This window comes from Astyanax mexicanus, chromosome 12, assembly GCF_023375975.1.
Source record: "Astyanax mexicanus isolate ESR-SI-001 chromosome 12, AstMex3_surface, whole genome shotgun sequence".
Classification (NCBI taxonomy): Eukaryota; Metazoa; Chordata; class Actinopteri; order Characiformes; family Acestrorhamphidae; genus Astyanax; species Astyanax mexicanus.
Genome location: NC_064419.1, coordinates 14,422,473 through 14,438,458, shown reverse-complemented (window position 1 = coordinate 14,438,458; position 15,986 = coordinate 14,422,473). Strand labels below are relative to the sequence as shown.

The 15,986-nt window shown below is 40.8% G+C and overlaps 1 protein-coding gene across 1 annotated transcript in view; it reads left to right on the top strand.

Annotated features, from left to right (window-relative positions):
* Positions 1-2,366: 2,366 nt before the first annotated feature.
* The window catches only part of sult1st4 (sulfotransferase family 1, cytosolic sulfotransferase 4), a 31,198-nt gene continuing 17,578 nt past the window's right edge, over positions 2,367-15,986 (top strand). The window contains exons 1-2 of the mRNA XM_049485681.1: positions 2,367-2,518; positions 3,232-3,332. Of these exons, the coding sequence (XP_049341638.1) occupies positions 2,473-2,518; positions 3,232-3,332 (147 nt within the window). The 5' untranslated portion in view covers positions 2,367-2,472. The remainder of the gene's footprint in view (positions 2,519-3,231; positions 3,333-15,986) is intronic.

Below are 15,986 nucleotides of genomic sequence, written 5' to 3'. Positions count from 1 at the left end.
GTGTCTGAGTCCCGAACATATTCGGGGAGATTATTCCAGAGTTGAGGCGCTTTATAAGAGAAAGCTCTTCCTCCTGCAGAGCTCCTCTGAATTTTAGGGACTACTAAGAAACCAGCACCCTGAGATCTAAGTAATCGTGGTGGTTCATAATATGAGATGAGGTCTCGTAAATACTCAGGAGCGAGACCGTGTAGGGCTTTATACGTTAACAGGAGAATTTTATAGTCTATGCGGAATTTGACTGGCAGCCAGTGCAGTGCTGACAGGACTGGACTAATATGGTCAAATGTTCTAGTTTTAGTAAGGACCCTGGCTGCAGCATTTTGAACTAGCTGAAGTTTATTTAAGTGACTGCAGTAACATCCAGACAGTAGCGCATTACAATAATCTAGCCTTGAGGTAATGAAGGCATGGACTAATTTTTCTGCGTCATGCAGTGATAGGGCATTTCTTAGCTTGGCGATGTTACGTAGGTGTAGAAAAGCTGTTCTAGTAACATTAGATATGTGTTTATCAAATGCTAGATCTGAATCTATAATAACTGCAAGGTTTTTAGCTGCTGAACCAGGTGTGACTGAGAAGTCGGCCAGATTTAGCATTAAGTCTGATAATTTATTTCTAGCAGCTTTGGGGCCTAATAGGAGAACTTCTGTTTTATCACTATTTAATAGGAGGAAGTTGTGCGACATCCACAATTTCACATCTTTTACAAAATCCTCAATTTTCTTTAATCTCACTCTGTCGTCAGGTTTGGCTGATATGAAGAGCTGCTTGTCATCCGCATAACAATGAAAATCTACGTCATGTTTTCTAATAACTTTGCCCAGTGGGAGCATATATAATGTAAATAATAATGGTCCTAATATAGAGCCTTGTGGAATTCCATATCTTACCTTGGTATAACTGGAAGACATATCATTTATCCTCACAAACTGATAGCGATCGGTTAAGTATGATTTAAACCATGATAATGCAGTTCCAGTTACACCAACCATGTTTTCTAGTCTTTCTAAGAGGATAGTATGATCTATTGTATCAAAGGCTGCGCTCAGATCGAGAAGTACGAGTAGGGAAGCACAGCCTTGGTCGGCAGCTGTAAGTAGATTGTTTGTTATTTTAACTAAAGCTGTCTCAGTGCTATGATGAGGCCTAAATCCAGATTGAAATTTCTCATAGATTTGGTTTCTTTGCAGGTAAGAGCAAAGTTGTTGGGCCACAGCTTTTTCTAAAATCTTAGAAATAAACGGTATGTTTGAAATAGGTCTATAGTTAGACAGTACAGTAGGATCAAGATTTGGTTTCTTGATCAGAGGTTTTATTACAGCTGTTTTAAAGGCTTTGGGTACATGGCCTAGGGTGAGTGATGAGTTTACTATCATTAACAGAGGTTTAATTATATCTGGCAGTACCTGTTTTAGTAATTTTGTGGGAACTGCATCAACTGTGCAGGTTGTGCTGTTTGAAGAGGAGATCATTTTCTCTAGTTCTAGCTGTGGAAGTGGGTTAAAGACTTCCAACCTAACTTCGGTGACAGGGTTTTGTTCTAAATCAGCCACACCAGATGACAGAGAGGATGTAATATTTATCTGTTTAATTTTATCCCGAATGTTTTCAATTTTACTATCGAAGAAGTCCATAAAAGCATTGCTGGTGTGAATGGCTGGAATCTGAGGTTCAGTACCTGCCTGGCTTTTAGTTAATTTGGAAATAACACTAAAGAGAACTCTAGGATTATTTTTATTTATCTCAATCTGTGAGGCCAGATACGCTGAGAATTATTAAGTTCTTTTCTATATTTTACAAGACTGTCTTTCCACGCAGAGTGAAACACTTCCAGTTTAGTTGACCGATATTTACGCTCTAAATTTCGTACTAACTGCTTTAAGGTACGAGTTTGATCATTGTACCACGGTGTGAGCTTTTTCTGTCTCTCTATTTTGTGTTTAAGGGGTGCTACAACGTCTAAGGTAGAGCGAAAGGTGTTTTCTAAACCTTTGGTTAGTTTGTCTAGTTCTACTGGGTCTACAGGAGAGTACATTATAGATGATAAATCGGGAAGCTTATCTGTAAATTGTTGGGCTGTAAAAGGCGTAATTGAATGTTTTACAGAGTAGCTAGGGGATGTACGTATATTATGACTAAATTTAAATCTTTAAATTTAGCTAAGACTGCGGTTAGATCAGCCTGAACAAAAAAACAAAAAAGCTATATGGGAGACCTTATTTTGTTCAAATTGAGATAATCACTGGGTTGTTTTCCTGGAGCTGAATTTTAGAACAAAATCATCTTAAATCTCTGTGTCTAGGAAAAATGATAAGACTAAGTCAATATCTTAACTTGATATTCTTTCTTCTGGGATGATTGATCGAATCACTCTCTTTTCTCTCAGGCACGACCTGGGTTTCCTATATTTTGGATCTGCTCTACTTTGGGAACAAGGAACCAGAGCTTCAGACCTCACAGCCAATCTACATGCGCGTACCTTTCCTAGAGATGACCATCCCTCAGCTGCCAACAGGTCAGTAGTCCTGACAACTGTCTTGTAACCTTTTAAAAATAAAAAAATATATTTTAATATAATAATGTTGTGTTTAAACTACGAATGGAATAATCTGTTTATTTTTTGTAAGTTTGGTGTAGTATTCTTTATTTTGTCACACTTATGTGGTACTTACCGCTGGTATACTTGATAAAAAAATTGTCTTCCATTAATGATTTTTTCCTTGTTAAGTAAAGAAGTCATTTTAGATATATGGCTTGTACTACAGTAAGCTTGCAATTAGGAAAACTGAATAGATATTTAAAGTATCGAATTTAGTATTCCTTACTATTCCTTACATTTAGTGATTGATTTAATTATTATTACTATACAACTTGACATCATATTTAATTGATTAGAAAATATTTTTAAGCACACTTTTTATATATTTTTAGGTTTTAGTCAGGCAGCTCACATAAGAATACTTCAAATGCATTAGAACAGAGGCATCCATAACATATGACCAGTATAGTAATTGTGTATTATGTACATTTTAATGATATATTAGTAGTGGTTAATATAGTAATCCCATATTAAGTAGTATGAAGAAATTGTAAGTAAAGAGTTTTCAGCACAATTTAAGTGTAAGAGTTTGTTCATCATAAACCCTTTATCGCGATATGTATCATATTATCAGGTTCTCAAACATATTGGCTTAGTTTCAAATAAAGCTTTTTTTTTTTTTCTCCCAGGGGTGGAGCTGGCAGACAGGTTGTCCACTTCTCCACGACTCATCAAAACTCATCTTCCTGTTCAGTTGATACCAAAGTCTTTCTGGGAACAGAACTGCAGGGTATAGTGTGCGGATTCTCTTCTCTGCTTGACTTTAAGGGCTGTTCCCAGTGTAAATATATCTGGTACTTGTTCCTGAGCATGGACATGTAATGGTCAGCCATAATATTTATACCACCTTTTTCACATTTCTATACAATTCATTTATTGTATTAGCTTCACTGAGCATTTAGAGGCATTTTATGGTTCTACACTTTAAACTCTAGTCTGTATATTTTTCTAGATACTTTATTATCCTGTTTTTCAATACTAAGGACCCCACAGGATGGACTACCACAGAGCAGCTATTATTATTTGGGTGTTGGGTTGTTTTCTCAGCACTTCAGTGGTTAGCACTGGTTAGCATCAGTGATATCGGTAACGCTTTACTCTAATCCTTATTTCAGTAACAAGTAATCTAACGCTTTACTATTCCTAGGTGTGCCAATGCACTACACTACACACACTCCTACACTACTACATACACTACAATACTCACACAACGCAAGCCCCCCTCTTTCTACACCTTACATACACACACACACACTCACACAGCGAGCCCCCTCTCTTTTCACCTCACACACACACACACTCACACAGTCGCACACACATACTGGAGGGAGGAGAGAGATGCACATTTTCTAGCTGGAAATACAGCCACTATTCTCGTTTTTTTTTTTCCGTAGTAAAAAGATATTGTAGTGTCCGACTGGATGCGTTGAAAGGACGGATGAGAAAGAAGTTTACATTCGTCGCTTTATTGCTGGAACTGTCGGCCGCACCAACCTCAATATAACAACAGGCCAGTGAGCTAAAAGCTAATAGGCTAAACATTTACATTTATGACATTTAGCTGATGCTCGTATCCAGAGCACCTTACAAGGTTATTCCTATTACAGAGGTGGGCCAATGCACTACACTACACATACTACTACAATACACTCACACACACTCAAACAGCGATCCATTTTATTTTCTTGCAATAAACTTCTAATATTTAAATGAATTATTCCAAGACCTTTCTTTTTTTATATATATTCTGTAGAAAGGTTTGGTTGGAAATAAAAAGGCATAGGTAGAGGATCAATGTTATTTAGATTGTTTTTGTTAATAAAACCACTAAAACTTTCCTCTTTATTGTTTTGTCTTGTACTCTTACTTAAAAGAACAGTAACTACTTATATTTAAAAAAAAGTGTTCAGTATTACATAGTCATCTAAGGTTAAGAACAGAATAAAACATGTTATGACCTAAAATCTGTGATCCAAGCCTACTTGGATGCAGTCCATTGAATCTGTAGAATGATGGCCGGTTCCAGAAGAGATTAAAATTGTCAATAAAAGTCCATTCGGTTTTAAGGCAGATTTGTTGAAGCCAGTTGTGAAGATTTAAAATACGACTAAAATGCCCTGCACCTCTGCCTAGGGATGGTATTGAGCCAGAGATAAAAACTGACTTTTCACAGTCCTTTAGAGAAGACAGTAAAGCTGTGACATCTTTTTTTTCAGCAGTTCTGTGCTCTGAGCTCTAATATCATTGCGTCCAACGTGTATGACTATTATCTGTACAGAAGAACATTTCTTTAGAAGTGCAGGAAGCTGCAGTGTAATGTCCGAACCCTTTAGCACCACAGATGGAATAGACAACAGCTGTGTGGTGTTTAATGTTCCTGATAATAGAGTCACCTACTAGCAGAGTGGTCGGCTGAGGGCTGCGGGTCGGTCATCCAGTGGTATTCTAGAAGGTCAGAGGCTCGGGTAGGGAAAGGACGGTACAGCGGTATTCCGCGGGGAGGAGCGGTACTCCTGCTGCCCGGCAGAGATCCGAGGTTGGCTGCTGGGGACAGGTGGTGCTCTGGTGGAGGCCTGCGGAGGAGAGCAGCGTTTCTGCTATGGAGTTATGGGTCCGCTACTTAGCGGGGTTCCAGGAGGAGTAAAGTGAACCACCAGAGAGCTCACTCGCTTCCGCTATGACCACCGAGTGCACAGGAGTTGAAGGAATGATGGTGGTAGTATCTTCCAGCACTGAGAATCTGTTACTCAGCTGGATATTTTGCGATGCCAGGTGGTGCGGCATCGAGCATCAGACTTCCCGCGCTTTGGGTTTAGCCACCAATATAGGCCAAGGATCCTCAATCTCGCCTGTTGCAGCAGCCGCACGAGGAATACTGCCATCCAGCCTGGAGGTAATCCCATGCATTGGTGCCAACATAGAGTCTATAAGATCCTCATCTTCTTTAATTTAATAAAGGACAGAGATTCTTCCTTCAAGCTCTAAAATATTCTGGCTTAGCCGCAGACAGCCATCGCACTCCGTGTGTGAGCTAAGTGGAGGCATAATCAAACTGATAAAACTTAAAAACTTAATAAATAAGTAAAGGGAAATAAATTAAATCAGCGTTGTTTGCTTGCTGTCTAATGCGCTCTCTGTCGCTCGCTGTTCTTTATATACAGTACAGGCCAAAAGTTTGAACCTCATTCAATGCGTTTTCTTTATTGTCATGACTATTTACATTGTAGATTCTCACTGAAGGCATCAAAACTATGAATGAACACATGTGGAGTTTTATGTACTTAACAAAAAAGGTGAAATAACTGAAAACATGTTTTATATTCTAGTTTCTTCACCCTTTGCTCTGATTACTGCTTTGCACACTCTTGGCATTCTCGCAATGAGCTTTAAGAGGTGGTCACCTGAAATGGTTTTCCAACAGTCTTGAAGGAGTTTCCAAAGGTGTTTAGCACTTGTTGGCCCCTTTGCCTTCACTTTACAGTCCAGCTCACCCCAAACCATCTGGATTGGATTCAGGTCCGGTGACTGTGGAGGTCAGGTCATCTACCGCAGCACTCCATCACACTCCTTCTTGGTAAAATAGCCCTTACACAGCCTGGAGGTGTGTAGGGTGGTCATTTTCCTGCAGAAAAATAAATGATAGTCCAACAAAAACAAAAACCAGGTACATGCAGGATGCTGCAGGATGCTGTGGTAGCCATGCTGGTTCAGTGAATTTTGAATAAATTATTTTTGAATGTCACCAGCAAAACACCCCCACACCAACACAGCTCCTCCTCCATGCTTCACGGTGGAAACCAGGCATGTGGAATCCATCCATTCACCATTTCTGCTGCTAAAACTCTTGTGTGGCATTCAACTGGTCTCTGATCTGAGCTGCTGTTAACTTGCGATTTCTGTGGCTGGTGACTCGGGTGAACTTGTCCTGAAAGCAGAGGTAACTCTTGGTCTTCCTTTCCTGGGTCGGTCCTCGTATATGCCAGTTTCGTTGTAGCGCTTGATATTTTTTGCGACTCCACTTGGGGACACATTTAAAGTTTTTGCAATTTTCTGGACTGACTGACCTTCATTTCTTAAAGTAATGATGGCCACTCGTTTTTCTTTAGTTAGCTGATTGTTTTTTACCATAATATGAATTTTAACAGTTGTCCAATAGGACTGTCGGCTGTGTAGTAACCTGACATTTTTGCACAACACAACTGTTGGTCCCCATCCCATTAATAAAGCAATAAATAACACTAATTAATCATAATAAGCACATATGAAAACCATTTCATGTGACTACCTCTTGAAGCTCATTGAGAGAATGCCAATAGTGTGCAAAGCAGTAATCAGAGCAAAGGGTGGCTATTTTGAAGAAGCTAGAATATAAAACATGTTTTCAGTTATTTTCCCTTTTTTTGTTATGTACATTTAAGTACATAACTCCACATGTGTTCATTCATAGTTTTGCCTTCAATGAGAATCTACAATGTAAATAGTCATGAAAATAAAGAAAATGCATTAAATGAGAGAAGATGTGTCCAAACTTTTGGCCTGTACTGTATCCCCCAAGTTGTGAACTCCTTGATTACACTAAGCCTTAAAAATAAAGAGTTTATCTCCAGTTACAAATGTCTCACCAAACCAGCAGTGTGTGACACTATAAAATTAAATCATTTAGCATTATCTTCTTTTTTGAAATATATTCTTTTTAGAATTTCTCTCCATGGCATGCCATGCCACCCTTAACTCTGTATTAGTGGTGCAGGAAAAAAAAACGATTCGAGCTCGAATCGCGATTCTAACTTTGAACGATTCAGAATCGATTGTCATTTAAAAAAAAATAAAACTTTTTTTTTTGGGTGAAGCTACTGTCCAGCGGAACTTTTAACTCTTTAACTGTTAAAAAGCTCTGTAGGACAGTGTAAGCTCCGCGCGACAGTAGGTGAGCTCCGTGGTACAATTAAAAAGCTCCGTGCGACAGTAGCTGAGCTCCGAGGTACAGTTAAAAAGCTCCACGCTACAGTAGACGAGCTCCGCAGTACAGTTAAAAAGCTCCGTGCAACAGTAGGTGAGCTCCACGGTACAGATAAAAAGCTCCGTGCAACAGTAGGTGAGCTCCACGGTACAGATAAAAAGCTCCGTGCAACAGTAGGTGAGCTCCACGGTACAGATAAAAAGCTCCGTGCAACAGAAGGTGAGCTCCACGGTACAGTTAAAAAGCTCCGTGCGACAGTAGGTGAGCTTCACGGTACAGTTAAAAAGCTCCGTGCGACAGTAGCTGAGCTCCGAGGTACAGTTAAAAAGCTCCACGCTACAGTAGACGAGCTCCGCAGTACAGTTAAAAAGCTCCGTGCAACAGTAGGTGAGCTCCACGGTACAGATAAAAAGCTCCGTGCAACAGTAGGTGAGCTCCACGGTACAGATAAAAAGCTCCGTGCAACAGTAGGTGAGCTCCACGGTACAGATAAAAAGCTCCGTGCGACAGTAGGTGAGCTCCACGGTACAGTTAAAAAGCTCCGTGCGACAGTAGGTGAGCTTCACGGTACAGTTAAAAAGCTCCGTGCGACTGTAGGTGAGCTTCACGGTACAGTTAAAAAGCTCCGTGCGACAGTAGGTGAGCTCCACGGTACAGTTAAAAAGCTCCGTGCGGCAGTAGGTGAGCTCCACGGTACAGTTAAAAAGCTCCGTGCGACAGTAGGTGAGCTCCACGGTACAGTTAAAAAGCTCCACGCGACAGTAGATGAGCTCCGCGGTACAGTAAGTGAGCTCCACGGTACAGTTAAAAAGCTCCGTGCGACAGTAGGTGAGCTCCACGGTACAGTTCTCTCGCAGAAAATTGATTTCAACACAGCCAAGCTTCAAAACTCCTTAAGGCCTCGGCATACACCATGCGGAGACGGCGTTCACGTGGCTTTAGCGAACAATGTGACGTAATTGCGGAAAACGCGAACAGCCGCGGACGTCACACAGGGGCTTCATTCGGCGTGTCGTGCACATGGAAGCTGGGCGAACTCCACGGCTGAACACACAACACGACAATGCCTGTGATTGGTCATTAAAAAATAGGCGTGCTGAAACACGCTGCTGAAAGACAACAAGTCTCTTAAAAGCAAGGTGGACTATCTGGAGAACTACAGCAGGCGAAACAACGTCCGCATTCTGTGCCTGAAAGAGGGCACAGAGAGTGGTGATCCAGTTAAGTTCTTTGGTGAATGGCTGCCCCAGGTTCTGGGAACGACACATTTTTCCAGCCCGCTGGACATTGAACGTGCTCATCGCACTCCGAGTTTCAAACCTCCGTTAAACGAATCTCCGAGACCCGTTCTAATTTGCTTTCTTCGTTACCAGGACAGAGAAATGATCAAATCAAATCAAATTCATTTGTATAGCGCTTTTTACAACTGGTGTTGGCACAAAGCAGCTTTACAGAAACATGATTACAGGACAAAGAATCAGGCAAAACATTAAACATAGAAAATACAGAATACAGAACCCCCAGTGAGCGCAGAGGCAAGGAAAAACTCCCTCAGAGCTGCAGGAGGAGGAAGAAACCTTGGGAGCACCAAGACTCACATTTAAGGGGGGACCATCCTACCACTGGTCAAACGGCTTTTAAATTCAAATTTAAAAAGTCTTTTATAAATCCACATAGGTTTTGTATATTCAGGAGTATAATAGAGCCACTAATGGCTTGGATGTAATCTGTAGTGGAGAATAAGATGGACGAAGAGCAGCTGATCTGTGGTGGGTGGTGGAGAAGAGCTGACTTCAGAAACATCCATCAGTCTGGCCGGACAGGAGAGCCTGAGGGTCCAACATCGGTATCGGGTCAGACAGGTGGGCAGTCAGTAACTCGGAGGAAAGCAGAGAGATGGAATTATTTTTGACTGGATTTATGTAAAACAGAGAATATAAAACATTATCAGAGTGTGGCTAATGACTCCGGCAGAACTGAATAAAACAGCCTAAAGGCAGAGAGCCAGAAGGTAACATAGACATGGAGGCTCCCTGAAACACTGGCATCCACCCACTCCACCCTCCAAATACCCGTGTGCAGTGGGAGAACAACAGCACTAGCATCTCAGTTTAGCACAATTCCCTCTGTCCATGAACCCCTGAATCTGCAGCCTTATCTAAAGGAAATAATATTAATTACCAAAAGCTAAACTTAGCAAGTAAGTTTTCAGTCTAGACTTAAAGATTGAGACTGTGTCTGAGTCCCGAACATATTCGGGGAGATTATTCCAGAGTTGAGGCGCTTTATAAGAGAAAGCTCTTCCTCCTGCAGAGCTCCTCTGAATTTTAGGAACTACTAGGAAACCAGCACCCTGAGATCTAAGTAATCGCGGTGGTTCATAAAAGGAGATGAGGTCTCGTAAATACTCAGGAGCGAGCCCGTGTAGGGCTTTATACGTTAACAGGAGAATTTTATAGTCTATGTGGAATTTGACTGGAAGCCAGTGCAGTGCTGATAGTACTGGACTAATATGGTCAAATTTTCTAGTTTTAGTGAGGACCCTGGCTGCAGCATTTTGAACTAGCTGAAGTTTATTTAAGTTACTGCAGGAACATCCAGACAGTAGCGCATTACAATAATCTAGCCTTGAGGTGATGAAGGCATGGACTAATTTTTCTGCGTCATGCAGTGATACGGCATTTCTTAGCTTGGCAATGTTACGTAGGTGTAGAAAAGCTGTTCTAGTAACATTAGATATGCCGTAAGATTAGTTATTTTTATTTATCTCGATCTGTGAGGCCAGATATGCTGAGCGGGTTTTATTAAGTTCTTTTCTATATTTAACAAGACTGTCTTTCCACGCAGAGTGAAACATTCCAATTTAGTTGATCGATATTTACGCTCTAAATTTCGAACTAACTGCTTTGAGGTACGAGTTTGATCATTGTACCACGGTGCGAGCTTTTTCTGTCTCTCTATTTTGTGTTTAAGGGGTGCTACAACATCTTAAGTAGAGCGAAAGGTATTTTCTAAACCTTGTGTTAGTTTGTGTAGTTCTACTGGGTCTACAGGAGAGTACATTATAGTTGATAAATCGGGAAGCTTATCGGTAAATTGTTGGGCTGTAAAAGGCGTAATTGAACGTTTTATAGAGTAGGTAGGGGATGTACATATATTATGACTAAGATGTAATTTAAATGAAATAAGGTAATGATCTGAAGTTGCGGAGGATTGAGAACGAATATTTGGGTTATTTATGCTCACACCCAGGGTCAAAACTAAATCCAGAGTATGATTACAGTAATAAGTAGGTCCTGATATATTTTGAATAATACCAACTGAGTCTAAAATCGATGTGAATGCCTTTTTTAATGGATCATCCAATTTTTCGAAATGAATGTTGAATGTATGAATGTTGAACTACAATCACTTTATCACTACTTACTGCTAAATCTGTGACAAAATCACTAAATTCTTTTAAAAATTCTAAACAGGGCCCTGGTGGTCTGTAGATATTAATTAAAGAAAATTCATTCTTTTTTGTAACTGGATTAATTATACTGGTGTAAAGAAGCTCAAAAGAAGTAAAATTATCATAGTGTTTCTGATTGCTAACTAAGGTATTTCGGAAAAGTATGCAGACCCCACCTCCTCTACTGGACAATCTCGGATTGTGTATATAATTGTAGCCGGCAGGGGTGGCTTCATTTAATGCTACATATTCATTTGGCCTAATCCAGGTTTCTGTCAGACACAGAATATCGAATTTATGATCAATTATCATTTCATTCACTAGAACTGCTTTTGAATTTAGAGATCTAATATTAAGTAAACCAATCTTTAGGTTTGAAGTGTTAGTGCTACAGTCTGGATATGATTGTTTAATATAAGTTAAGTTATTTAGATTTACTGTTTTAGTTTTTTGACATTTTTGGTTGATTCGGGGGACAGACACAGTCTGAATTCATTGGTATCTAGGTAACGTCTCTTTGCAGCTCGCAGACGGTTGGTTAAGCCTCTCTGTCTGCGGCCTGGTCCCGGCTCTGGATTGTTAGCAGCTTCTAATACTACTCTGCCGACTAGCTAAAAGACTATGAGCTATGCTGCATGAAAGTAAGGCAGCACCCTCCAGCGTGGGGTGGACACCATCCCTACCTAAAAGACCAGGCTTGCCCTCAAAGTGTAGCCAGTTATCTATAAAGCCCACATGATTTTCTGCACACCACTTGGACATCCAGTGGTTCAGCGAAGAAAGCCTGCTGTAAGCTTCATCACCACGCCTCATTGGGAAGGGGCCAGAGCAGATTACCTCCTCGGACACCGTCTGGGCCTGTTTAATCACCTCTTTAATATTAGCCTTAGTTACTTCAGACTGCCGCAGACGAATATCATTGGCCCCTACATGAATTACTACCCTCAAATATCTCCTATTCCCTAACAACCTAAGGTTGCCACTAATGTCCGGTGCTCTGGCTCCCAGGAAAACAAGTAACTGTTGCCGCTGGTGCCCCTAAAGGAGTAGCTAATTTCACGTGTCGGATGATAGTCTCCTGTCACCAGAGTACCTTTAACAGGCTCCTCAGCGGGGGTTTCACTGAGCGGGGCAAACCTGTTTGACACGTGAACTGGGGGAGCGTGGTGTTCAGGTGGGCTGGCTGTGGCCTTTGCGGTAGCATTAGCCTTAGCCTATGCCGCCGAGACGTTACCCATTCGCCCCGCTGTGAGGGCTCTAAAGCTGGAGTCGAGGGGGTACTAACTCTCCCTGAGACACCCAGGCCGGCCAACAGTGAATCCTGCTGTCTATCCCTTATTAAACCCCGGATGTGCAGCTCTAACTTATTCACCTTATCCACCAAGGAGCTAACTATCTCACACTTAGTACAAATACCACTATTTTTACCAGTGTCGGTGGACAAGGGGTCTAAGCGAAACATGCCACACTCTGAAAAGGAGTAAACCTTAGCAGAAGCCATGGAGAAAAAAAGCACTCCTTGTTTTAGTTGAAATTAGAAACTTACTCAAACAAACTGCAGCAGCAAACAGCTAATCCAGCAAACCTGAGGAAAAAGTCTATAAAAGTAGACTGAGAGTGGATTAATAGGTGTGTAGAGCAAAGAGGAAGCAGACTAAAAGTGGATTAGTAAGTGTGAAGAGAGTAAAAGAGAAGAAAACAGAGAAAAGCGTAGAAGCTGAAGATTAGAGCAAGCTTTCAGCAGCAGAGCAGCAGACCAGCATAGCAGCAGACCAGAGTAGCAGGGAGCAGAGCCCAGCAATGATGGCTCTGAAAGAGAAGAACTTTACCTTCTACCTTACTTACCCAGCATGACTGTAAGTAGAGCTAAAAGATGGGCAATTCCACCCTTTTCACCACACCAGGAGAAGTTTCCAGGTTTATGGAAGAGGAAGAAATTTGAACAACACACTATTTTGATGCTAGTCGCTGATAACCTTCTTGGACTGGTAGAACTGTTTAATTTCAAGGTTTATGGTCCCGACCACAGGTAGGCTAGATGATAATTCTTTAGCATATGCACTGCCTCTGAGTTTGTACATTGATTTGATATTATCAAGAGGGAAATATTTTATTTGCTTAAGCTAAATGAGACTTTTAGGTAAGATCTCGCTCTTCTCACGTTTCTGTTTGGGATGAAGTCTCTGCTTAATTTTGAAGACCTATGTTGGTCGGGATTTAACTATAAAGTTAATTATGAGGCTAGTGTTTTGACAACGTTCATTTATTTAATTGTGGAGCTCTTAAAATATCCAGAATTCCCATTCCAATTCTGATGAATGCGATAGATACTGGTGACAAGATAACATATCATCCTACTGAGATAAATGATGCATTTAAGAAATATTATTTAGATCTATAAAAAAATTGATAATGATTTTACCAAGTTTAAAGGAGGAAGATAGGTTGAAATTAGATACATCTTTTTCTTTGTCAGAGTTTAAAAAAAAGCCATTCAATCGCTTCCATCCAATAAATCACCAGATGAGGATGGATTCCCACCTGAATTCTATAAAGAGTTTCAGGATCTCCTTATTCCACTTTTGATGAAGGTGCTTGAGCAAGCAAGGAAAGACAAAGTTCCCAAAATCTTTTTTTAATGCTATAATTTCTGTGATTTATAAAAAGGGGAAGGATCTGTTACAGTGCTCCTTCTACAGGCACTTCTCAATACAGACTATAAACTGGTTACTAAAATGATAGCCAATAGGATTGAATCCTATCTTCCATTATTAGTTAATCCAGATCAAACAGGCTGTTTTATCAAGAGATTTTCCTCTAATAATTTAAAAAGGCTTTTTAATATAATACATTTTAAAGCTAAAGTTAACAGTATACAAGGAGTGGCTGTTTCCCTTGGCGCAGAAAAGGCCTTCGATCGAGTCGAGTGGCCATATTTATTTAAGGTTCTTGAGAAATTTGCCTTTGGTGATGGCTTTATTGATCTATTTAAAAAAAACTTAAAGCTATGATAACGTCCAATGGAGTTGCTTTAAAGGTGCGTTATGTAGGACCTGAGAGCTGATTTTAAGGAATAAATATGCTCTAAAACGTACTGAAATTATGCTAATTGCTGCAAAAAAAATGTATAGCACGTAATTGGAAATCAAATGCTCTTATGGGATGTGGCTTTCTGAACTCAAGAGTTGTGTACCCTTAAAAAAAAATATTTATCAATTAAAGAATAACATTAAAGTATTTTATAAAACCAGCCAGTAGGTGAGCTCCGCGGTACAGTTAAAGAGCTCTGCGCGACACTAGGTGAGCTCCGCGGTATAGTTAAAAAGCTCTGTGCGACAGTAGGTGAGCTCCGCAGTACAGTTAAAGAGCTCCTTGCGACAGTAGGTGAGCTCCGTGGTACAGATAAAGAGCTCCTCGAGACAGTAGGTGAGCTCCACGGTACAGTTAAAAAGCTCCGCACGACAGTAGGTGAGCTCTGCGGTACAGTTAAAAAGCTCTGTGCGACAGTAGGTGAGCTCCACAGTACAGTTAAAGAGCTCCTTGCGACAGTAAGTGGGCTCCGCGGTACGTAATTATAGCCTATCTAACATTCCATTCTTGACCTTGTGGCTGTGTTACATGGATGAGTGTTTTCCAGTTTTAACAATGTCTTCCTTTTACAAATGATTTCAGGATTTATGAACCATGATAGAAATTAGCCATTTATTATTATGACACTGTCACTATGTTGCAAAAAGATTTAATACAGTAAGGAATGTAAGTTTATTGTTTTAAATGAATGTTTGAGTTGTTAAAATTGTCCTTTCATCTTTTATCTTCTCACATAATTTAACAAAATGTATAGGCCATTTGAATTCAAAAATTGTTCCTGAATCGAAAATCGCTTCTAAATCAAATCGTGACCCCAAAAATCTGAATCGAATAGAATCGCCAGACACTGAGAGATTCGCACCTCTACTCTGTATTTAACTTAATACTTATTAACCGCAGCTGAAAGGACCAAAAATATAACTTAAAGCTTGGTAATGCCAGGCCACTTTCACTGATCTTTTTCTGTAACGTTTTGATACTAATTCTTGCCTTTTTTGGTCCAAAAAAATGCTAAGATTTTGTGTCGTCTTGCGGGTCAAAAGTGACCCGCTACCCTGTTTAGCTGTAGAAAAAAAATATTTTTTCCAACTTGAAATTTTATGACTTTTCGTAAAGGCACCCCATTATTAGAAAGAGTGATACTTTGTTTTTGTTTATGTTTCCATGTGGACTGTACACCACTAGGGTACACAGATTGTCTTATGGGTCATTTTTGACCCATGAATAATAAAAGCATTTAAACACCAGAAAAAAGCATCTACTTCCGGCGCCGACGCGAGTGGCTGCCTGTTCCAGTAGCTCCGTCTCTTTGTGTGTTTTTCTGAGTTTTTTTACGTTTATTTATCGTCTCTGTGCTACTACACACGTCTAGTGTGCATCTTATTTATATCCTAAGGATATTTTTTGTGTAAATATGCGGGGCAGCGAGGAATACCGTGTTTATTCCCGGGAAGAACTGCTAGCCCTCCGACCCGCGGGACGTGGGGGCATTGTCCACACAATACCGGATGATCTGAGAAGGAGGTACCGAGGTTGCAAGGCCGGCGCTATGCTAAAGGCTAAGCTAAAGGCTAAGAAGTCGGAGCAGCGCTGGAGGTACAAACCCTCAGTTCCGTCGGTGGTTATGGGGAATGTTAACTCACTGACCAACAAAACCGACGAGCTAGCGTGTCTGGTGAAGAATCAGAAGCTCTACAGGGAGTGTAGCATGCTGTGTTTCACCGAGACCTGGCTCACCCCCGACACGCCGGATGCTAACGTGCAGCTACCCGGCTTTTCTTCAGTGAGGGCGGATCGGGACCCGGTGCTTTGCGGGAAGCGGAAAGGTGGAGGAATCGCGCTGTTGCAACCCTGGACATGTGTACGTGAAGGAGGTGATC